This window comes from Triticum dicoccoides, chromosome 1B (genome assembly GCF_002162155.2).
Source record: "Triticum dicoccoides isolate Atlit2015 ecotype Zavitan chromosome 1B, WEW_v2.0, whole genome shotgun sequence".
Taxonomy (NCBI): domain Eukaryota; kingdom Viridiplantae; phylum Streptophyta; class Magnoliopsida; order Poales; family Poaceae; genus Triticum; species Triticum dicoccoides.
Genome location: NC_041381.1, coordinates 405689579 through 405699155, shown reverse-complemented (window position 1 = coordinate 405699155; position 9577 = coordinate 405689579). Strand labels below are relative to the sequence as shown.

At 46.6% G+C, this 9577-nt stretch overlaps 2 protein-coding genes across 2 annotated transcripts; both read right to left on the bottom strand.

The window, feature by feature from the left end:
* Positions 1–42: 42 nt before the first annotated feature.
* LOC119305763 lies at positions 43–823 on the bottom strand. Its single transcript, XM_037582199.1, has one exon. It carries the CDS (start codon positions 772–774, stop codon positions 268–270), a length of 507 nt encoding a protein of 168 aa, XP_037438096.1. The 5' UTR covers positions 775–823; the 3' UTR covers positions 43–267.
* Positions 824–1641: 818 nt separating this feature from the next.
* Positions 1642–4074, bottom strand: LOC119337895 (ADP-ribosylation factor-like). The gene is made up of 6 exons (XM_037610129.1): positions 3783–4074; positions 3352–3442; positions 3112–3227; positions 2598–2657; positions 2435–2500; positions 1642–2108 (listed from the first exon to the last, which is right to left on the bottom strand). The coding sequence occupies exons 1-6, from the start codon at positions 3837–3839 to the stop codon at positions 1923–1925; spliced, it is 576 nt and encodes a 191-aa protein (XP_037466026.1). The 5' UTR covers positions 3840–4074; the 3' UTR covers positions 1642–1922.
* Positions 4075–9577: the final 5503 nt, after the last annotated feature.

The window sequence follows — 9577 nt, the reverse complement described above, 5'->3', positions numbered from 1 at the left end:
TCTCAAAAAAAAAAAAAGCAACGTCAATCGAATCATCAAATGTACAACAAGGAGATTGTGCAGTGCTTCTCGAATGAACTCAAACGACTAGGAAATACAGTACTACTTGTCCCAGGCTAGGAGTGTATTATGGTAAACAAAAGGAAATACTGGAGTATAATAGTATATGGCTAGAACTCGAACGAAAGCTTCAGTGAACTAGTAGAAGGACCAAGGAGCTAGCTAGGCTACTGACGATACAGGCAGGATTCGTCCAGGAGGGGCGGTTCAGTTGTCGTCGCCGTAGGCGAGGAAGCGGTAGCGCTCCTCGTAGGGCCCGTCGAAGTGGAGGTCCGCCTCCAGCCACTTGGGGTACCGGACCAGGTCGCCGGCCACGAAGTGCATGTACTCCTCGCCGGTGGTGGCCCCGGCGGGGAGCACGCGGACCTCACCGGCGACGATGTACACGAGCTGGTCTACCTGCCAGTCCCAGGCCAGGCGGCAGCGGCCCCCCGTGCGCCACGTCGACCACGTCTCCATCGCCCGCAGAGCCTCCACCCGCTCCTGCGCCGCCGCGCCGCGCACCACGCGCACCTTGTACACGTCCTCCACGGGCCGGCGGCCCAGCACCCGCCCGTCTGTCGCTGCTGCTGCTGCTGCCCCCGCCGCCGCCGCTAACCCGCACCTCCTCCTGCTGCTGCTAGCGCCAGCGCCGGCCACGGGGATGCTGACCGAGATGGGAATGTGGGGGAGGCGGGCGAGATGGCATCCCGCCCAGGCCGTTCCTGCTGCCATCTCTCTCTCTCACGCTGACTGCTACGCTCTCGTCTCGCTTTGCCTGCCTCCTTTACCTTATCCTCCAATTACTTATTTAGTGCCCTGGGGGTGTAACACGGAGTTAGTTGGCGAACGTTCGCTGGAAGGATGGCAATCACGAACAAGTAGCTGTAGGAGGGTGACAATTTCTGGAGACTAGCATGACACTTTCACTGTAGTGAATGCATTTTTTTTTAGAAAAAATTATCGTCGTTTGATCTTGATCAAACGGCTGCGATTGCATTCGCTGGGAGTTCCTTCTTAGTTTTCAGTTAACATTACTCTTTAAGGGAATATTACATTTTTTTTGATACAAAAGCTCGCGCATAGGTTCAGGCACAATTCCTTACCGGTCAATATTCACACTCTGATTTCTACTCCCCCCGTCCCATAATGTAGGACGTTTTTTTTACACTACTAGCAAAGCTAGATGATGAGCTACAGTATTGCACTCTCTTCCTATCTTTCTGATAAGAAAATCATCTTGATTCTTCAAGGGCTTGATTTCTTCAGATATTCTCCGCAACTTTTCTAAATACATCTCTTTGTTTCTGCTGACTCCGACAACAACAACAACAACATTGCCCAAACTCCAGAATAGTAGGGGTCCCAGAAATATCATCCACAATTTTCATACCTAGTACTCCCTCCGTCCCAAAAGCTTGAGACACTTATGTCGGGACGGAGGGAGTACAACACAGACACTTTGCTTCAGCTTCTTCGACATGGACTTGAAGCAGCTAACGCCACCACGTCCACAACACCACCAATCCAAGAAAAGCATCCCAATATTTTCCATTTTTAGCCTTGGCATTCTAGCTAGTCATTCCCAACAAATGAACAAAGTAGAGTAAATACTGTGATTTCTTCAGACTAAACCACAAATATTGAGCGTGTCATGCCATCAGTAGAAACATCAGTATTTACATCCCACAATCCTAGAGTAGAACAGAATAGATATGCGCTTCCAACTAGGAGGAGCACCCCCTCTTCAGAAACGCATCCCCTCTTGTGAATCATTCATACTACAACAAATCTGTCGACCACATCAAAAGGCGCCCACAGGGCAGACACAAAAAGTAAAAATGAGGTTCCAAGAAACACAGACGATCCATCACTGTTACTCTTTACGCCGATGTCGAAGCTAACCGCCCTGTAGCTCGCATTTCATCCAGAGTCGTCGCTAGCCAGTCCAAGCCTTCGTACAGGCCATCGCCTTTAAGAGCACATGTGCCTTGGATGTGCCAGATGCGGTTGTTCAGGTCATACAGACCAAGACCCTCGCATACTTCCATCGGGGTCATTGCTCCCCTCTGCATCCACAGGACACAGACACTACATGATTAAGCATACGAGCAGTGAAAATAAACCTGTTTTCTAAGCCAGAATAAACTCTTCCTTTTCATAAGTGAAACTGAAAATATCAACAAAAAGCTACTTCAGCCCTACATAAATGCAGCATGTCCATATATGTAAACAATGTAAATCCCCTACAATCTGCAAACTCTTTATATATGCACGCAAGAAGCAAGTCCAAAACAGTCTTAAGGCAGAGAATTATAATCTACTAGTATTCTACACAAACCACACCATCTTGAACAAGTGCACGTGATACCAAAAGAAACCATGACAGGCATACCATGTCTTGCTTGTTAGCAAACACCAATAATACACTGTTGAGCATAAATGGGTCATTGATTATGGCCTGCAAGAGATAATAGATTACAGTAAGTTAGAGCACATATCACAACAGATATTACCACAGAAACAGGAACAGGTTCTCGATAAGAAATGCCAAAAACCTGAAATTCAGCCCTGGCTCTTCCAATTCTATCCCTGTCGAGGGAATCAACCACATAGATCTGCAAGTTAACAAAAGAAACAGAGAAAGCTTACATCTCAAGAAAGCAGTGTCATATCACAAATCACTGTGCCCCATCAATAAATCAAAGGCGAGTTCTAGCATGATCCACTAAGATGAAGGTCCTGGGCTAGGTAGGGAGATGTGTAGTAACATCCAGACACTTATCCTGTTTGGCTAACAATTCTACCATGTCTGTTTTTGGTGGCTCAGCAGCTAAGGGCACTAACCTATGCAAATATCCATGGTAGATAAGCTAATTGACCATCTTTCCTGGTGACTGCTACTGAACTTGTTTATAAATCAGATAGGCACAAAAGAGAAGCAAGTAAAAATGGAACAACTAACTGGAGGAAAGGAATTTATAGCTTTAGTAGTCCTATATGTTCCTATGTTGAATTGCTACTTAAAATACAACGAAACAACATGCAAGCATATGGAATGAGAGTAATGACCAGAGCATCCGTGTTGTTGAAGTAGTGCCTCCACAAGGGCCTCAATTTCTCCTGGCCGCCCACATCCCACACAGTGAACACTACATTCTTGTACTGAACCTTCTCAACATTGAAACCTGCCCACGAACGGATTAATTAGCAAAGTAGTTCAAGGGCTTGGTGTTTAGTCGGATGGAAGCACAGTGCATGAGCCCAAAATTAGTTACTGAGTTAAGAGATAGGCAGGCAGGTATGTTGTACCAATGGTGGGGACGGTGGAGAGTACTTCGCCAATGTGTAGCTTGTAGAGTATGGTGGTTTTACCGGCTGCATCCAACCCAAGCATCACCACCTAGCATAAGGCAACAGGCCGCTCCATTAGAATCGAGGAGCACAGCGAATTAACTTGGATCTTGCATACATGGTGCGATGAAAATAGCAAACTAACATGACAGAAAAGCAGCTAGTAAGAAAGCGAGCATCATCACATCACATGGTTGATATGTGAAATCTGCTAGCTCCTCAATAGTATGTATTCAGGATGAGAAAAATCAAATCAGACAGAATCATATATGAAACTAAATCAAAGGAGGAGCGGATCGATGTGTGCTCTGATTCATTCTTAAAGTCGGTCGATCGATCCATTCGCCCAACAAACTGATTAGGAGAAGAGAGGAGAAAAGAGGGCGCACCCGCATCTCCTTGTTGCCGAAGAAGGCATCGAAGAGCTTGCGAAAGGCCTGGCCCATCTCCCTCCCTCCTTGGATCAGGAGAATCTGGCTGGCTGGTCGGCCGCCGAAGAGGATGGGATTGGACCGGCTTCTGGAAGTTTCTGCGGCGCGTGTGAGGTTCGGGGAAGGATCGATCGGCCCCGCCGCCCCTGCCTGCCTTCCTTCCTCTGGTCGAAGTCGGAGCCGGAGACGACGGGGGAGGAGGACAAGGAGGTGGAGATGCTGAGCTCACTGGCGTTGGGGGTGGTAGCGGATTCCCAAGGAATAATCTGGGCCGTCTACTTTTACGTGGGCCCCAACAACCATGTGAGCGGGTTACAGTTAGGTTAGGTCGGGTTAAGCTGTTTTTTCTAATTCTAAATAAATAAACATTTCTTTAACAACCTAAAAGAAAAGGCTATTTTTTCTGAAATAGAAAGAGCTTTATTTACAGATGCGCATAACCAATTTCACACGTTAGGACGTGAACCGAGAGTAGCATGGTTAGGTTCCTCACGATGAAACCAGTCCACCAAGTTTCAAGTAGACACTTGTGTTCACAGTTTCCTAATTTACAGCAAACTAGCTTTTTTGCTTATAAAATGTTTCCATTAATTAAACAATGTCATTACAGTCCTGTCGACAAAGGATGTCAACCTCCTCAGAAACACTAAGAAGCCATACATCGATTTGGGCAATAAACTCCGCTTTTGGGCGAGTGAGTGTCTAGCTTTGTTCAGCTCCCATTTGATCAAAATTATTTCATGCTACCGGCCAGCAATGAGAGCTGCCGGATATCACCAATCATTGCAACCACCGGAGACCTATTGGCCTCGGGGTCATTCTTCATGCGGGTTACTGTAGAGCAGCCTGTCTCCGCGATGAGTCTGTTTGGACTCCGTTCTAGGGCCAGAGTCATTCTCTCCATTAGCGCCACCATCTCCGCTTTAAGGGCGCTCATACATCTCTGAATGAAGCGACAAGATGAGAAAATGACAACACCTGCGTGATCTCAAAGTATCATTCCAGCACCTCTCGTACCCTCCCCTTCCTTCCATGCACCGTCCACGTTCAGTTTTACCCAACCGAAGGAGTGCTTTCTCCATCGCTCAAGAGGTCGTGTGCTTGTAGTCATCATTTACCACTATTTCATCCATATATGCTTCAATGTTTTTGTGTAGCTGAGGTTCCAAACCAATCTGCACGGCTCTTGTGAACGTGGAACCAGCACTTTTTAACCCGAAAGGCATACATACAAAGCAGTACGTGCCACATGGGGTAATAAACGCGGTCTTTTCTTCGTCTTCCTTGGCCATGAAGATCTGGTGGTATCTAGAGTACGCATCAAGGAAGGAGAGCAGGTCACATCCTGAGGTGGAGTCAACAATTTGATCAATGCACGACAAGGGGAAGGGATCCTTTGGACAAGCCTTGTTCAAGTCAGTGAAGTCTATAAAAAGTCTCCACTTCCCATTTGCCTTGCGCACCAACACTGGATTTGCTAACCAAGTTGGATGCAGCACTCCCCGGACCAAACCTGCTACCTCAAGCTTCTTAATCTCTTCGGCGATGAACTGCTGCCGCTCTAGAGCCTGCTTCCTAACTTTACGTTTGACGGGACGGGCATGTGGATAGACATCAAGGTGGTGCTCGACTACCTCCTTGGGAACACCAAGGATGTCAGATGGTTGACAGGAAAACACATCGACATTCGCCCACAGGAAGGCAACAAGCATGCTTTCCTATTTGTCGTCAAGAGTGGCACTAATGGTGAAAGCACCATCAGTGCCATCCTGCCTTGCCAGAACTTTCTTGGTTTCTGGAGGGGTAGCCTTGGACCTCTTGCTAGCTGAACTCTCCGGCAGGTCGCTGTTGCACCAAAGGTGTCGGCGTGGAAGCACGATCACCTATGGGGCAGGGATGCCCCTTTGTGGTTTGGTGAGGAGGTGGTCATATTGCACAAAGAGTAGAAGTAGTAGGGGACAACACGACAATGACAACTCTCTTTTACCCAGGTTCGGGCCGCTTTGCAACCTAAAATCCAACTCCTGCTTTGGTGGATTGATCTGGAGGAACACAAAGACACGACGTGCTCTAGCCCGGCAAGGTTGCCTCAGGGAGGGCGATGCGTGTGTACAAATGTGGGGGATCGAATGTCTGACCCCTTTGCTAGGTTGCCCCAGACCTCCTTTTATAGGTTAAGGGGCGACCATAGTGGCAAAGCAGTCATTTCGGGGTGATTAGATAGCTAATAATGCTATTGTACCTAACTCTGGAAGTCAGGACAAAGTGCATTAAATGCACTGGTAGGTGTCAACCTAGTGTTGCAGCCCAGCAAGCCCGTCGCGCCGCTTATCTGCCTCTTCTTATTAGTGTGACACGCCTCCTGGATGGGTGCCAATAAAGTTAATATCTTCCCCACCATGTTCCCATGTGCTTGATAAGATCCTCCTGGTTGCTTGATGGCTTGACGCTACAGTGATTACTGACTAGGGTGCAATGAGGTGGAGCGATGGCGTCTTGGTGAAAACCTGCCGGCAAGGAGCCTGGCGGGTTCTGGTCTTGGCGTCCCCAGAAACCTTGCCGGGGCGATCTAGTCTCGTCCTTCAAGCGCTGCCTCGACCCAGCCAGGCTCTCATGCCCAGCAAGGAAGGCTTCCTTGTGGTGATCTCTTATTGACTTAATCTTCTTAATGCTCTTCTTGATCTCATGAAGAGCGGTTTATCTGGCTTGTCTTCATGTCATGCATTGGTGTTGGAGGTATGATCGCCAGTACGCCTGTGCATGAGTTCGGGCTGAAAACATAAATGTTTGTTGCACGGACACCAACCTATTCTTTAGTTTGGCAAGCATCATGTGGTGGGGAAAGATCCATGAACATATGGCCATTCAAATATATTTGATCATGAATTATTATCATTGACAATTATCTCTATGATAAATGAGTTGGGAGGCGAAACATTAAGCCCCTATCCTACTCTGTGTTCGATGGATGCTATTTGTTCTAAAAATATGCTTTGAGTACTAGGATTCATGAAAGAGTATATGATAATTGAGTATGTGGAGCTCTTACTTAGACTTTGCTGAAAATAAGATGCATTGAAATTGTTTGGTGACTAAGAACATTGGTTGTTACATTTCAAGAGAATGCGTTGTTTGAACTATAACATGTGAATTGATTGCTACTTGATCATGATGAGTTTTATGAGGAAGAGTAATTGTTAAGATGCTAGAGAAGGTGATTGAAATTATCCTTGATCAAACTTATGCATTATGCTAGCATTCACACTTCGTATTTCTTTTATCATTTACCTACTTGAGGACGAGGAGGAATTAAGCTTGGCGATGCTAATATGTCTCCAACATATCTATAATTTATAAAGTATCCATGTCATGTTGATAACAACTTTATATGGTTTTGGTATGATTTGAACGGAACTAACCCGGACTGGCGTTGCTTTCAGCAGAACTACCGTGGTGTTGTTTTTTGTGCAGAAGTAAAAGTTCTCGGAATGGGCTGAAAATCTACGGTGATCTTTTATGGACAAAAAGAGACCCCAAAGCTTCGAGGAAAGTCCAGAAGAGCCACGAGGGCATGACAAGCATGGGGGGCGTGCCCTCCCCCCAAGGTTGCACCCCCTAAGCTTGTCGCTTCCCTGTGCCCCCCCCCCTAATGTGAAACCAACGCCAAAAATTCCTATAAATATAGAAAACCCCAGAAAGAAACCGAGAACCTCTGCTCCGCCGCCGCAAGCCTCTATACCAAAGAGATCTCATCTGGAGGCCTTCTCTAGCACCCTGCCAGAGGGGGGATCGTCACTGGGGGCCATCTTCATCATCCCGGTGGTCTCCATGACGAGGAGGGGGTAGTTCACCCTTGGGGTTGAGGGTATGTACCAGTAGTTATGTGTTTGATCTCTCTCTCTCTCTCTCTCTCTCTCTCTCTCTCTCTCTCTCTCTCGCTCTCGTGTTCTTGATCCAGCACGATCTTGATGTAACCATGGGGTTGTTAATATAGTCGGATCATATGGTGTTTTTCCCTCTCTATCTTGTTGTGATGAATTGAGTCTTTCTCCTTGAGGTTTCTTTATGTTGGAATATTGGATTTGAGAACACTTGATGTATGTCTTGCATATGGATACCCGTGGTGACAATGGGGTATCATATTGAGTCACTTGATATATGTTTTGGTAATCAACTTGCGGATTCCCGTGGTGACATTGGGGTGATCTAGGCATATAGGTTAATACACGTTTTCATCCTACGTTCTTCGATAGAAACTTTGGAGTGATTCTTTGTCGCATGTGAGGGATTTTTATATGATTCATTTATGTTAGCACTGTTGAGAGATTGCATTAGTGAAAGTGCAACTATCCCTAGGTGGTTTTGGTAATTCCTAACAACATATAGCTCATTGAGCTAATGCTATTTCAAGATAAATATTTCAGGAAAGCTCAATGATTGACATGGCATGGATGAGAAAAGTGAATCCCTCAAGATGCTAAGGACAAAAGGATTGGCTCAAGCTCAAAGCACAAGACTCTACATTTTCCATTTTAGTGATCCAAGATCACATTGAGTCTATAGGAAAAGCCAATACTATCAAGGAGGGATGAGGTGTTGCTTAATGAGTTTCTTGCTCAAAATGCTTAGTGATATGCTCCAAAGCCCTCAACTACTTTCTCACATCCACATATGACCTAAACCAAAAGTCAAACTCGGCCCCACCGAAACCATCTATCCGGCGCCACCGAGTTCAGATGTCATAGCCATAGCCACAAACCCTAGTCTTTTCGGTCTCACCATAGGGATCTCGGTCTCACCGAGATGGGATTGCAATCTCTTTGTTTCCCTTCGTAACATTTCTGTCAAATCGAGATGAGCGATTGGTCCCACCGAGATTGCAATGCAAACTCACTGTTTCCCTTTCGTAACATTTTGGTCCAACCGAGATGAGTGAATTGGTCCCACCGAGTTTGCCTGACTAACCCTCTGTGTGTCTATTACCAAAATCAGTCCCACCAAGTTTGTGTAATCGGTCGCACCGAGATTACGTTATGCCCTAACCCTAACCATGTCGGTCCCACCGAGATGACATGTTGGTCCCACCGAAAATCCTAAGGTCACATTATTTCCTAAATCGGTCCGACCGAGTTTCACAATTCGGTCCCACCGAGTTTGGTAAGTTGTGTGTAACGGTTAGATTTTGTGTGGAGGCTATATATACCCCTCCACCCACTCTTCATTTGTGGAGAGAGCCACGTGCCTACACTTCCAGCATACATTTTCTGAGAGAGAACCACCTACACTTGTGTCGAGGTCAAGATCTTCCATTCCTACCACATAAATCTTGATCTCTAGCCTTCCCCAAGTTGCTTTCCACTCAAATCTTCTTTCCACCAAATCCAAATCCTGTGAGAGAGAGTTGAGTGCTGGGGAGACTATCATTCGAAGCACAAGAGCAAGGAGTTCATCATCAACATACCATTTGTTACTTCTTGGAGAGTGGTGTCTCCTAGATTGGCTAGGTGTCACTTGGGAGCCTCCGTCAAGATTGTGGAGTTGAACCAAGGAGCTTATAAGGGCAAGGAGATCGCCTACTTCGTGAAGATCTACCCCTAGTGAGGCAAGTCCTTCGCGGGCGATGGCCATGGTGGGATAGACAAGGTTGCTTCTTCGTGGACCCTTCGTGGGTGGAGCGCTCCGTGGACTCACGCAGCCGTTACCCTTTGTGGGTTGAAGTCTCCATCAACGTGGATGTATGATAGCACCACCTA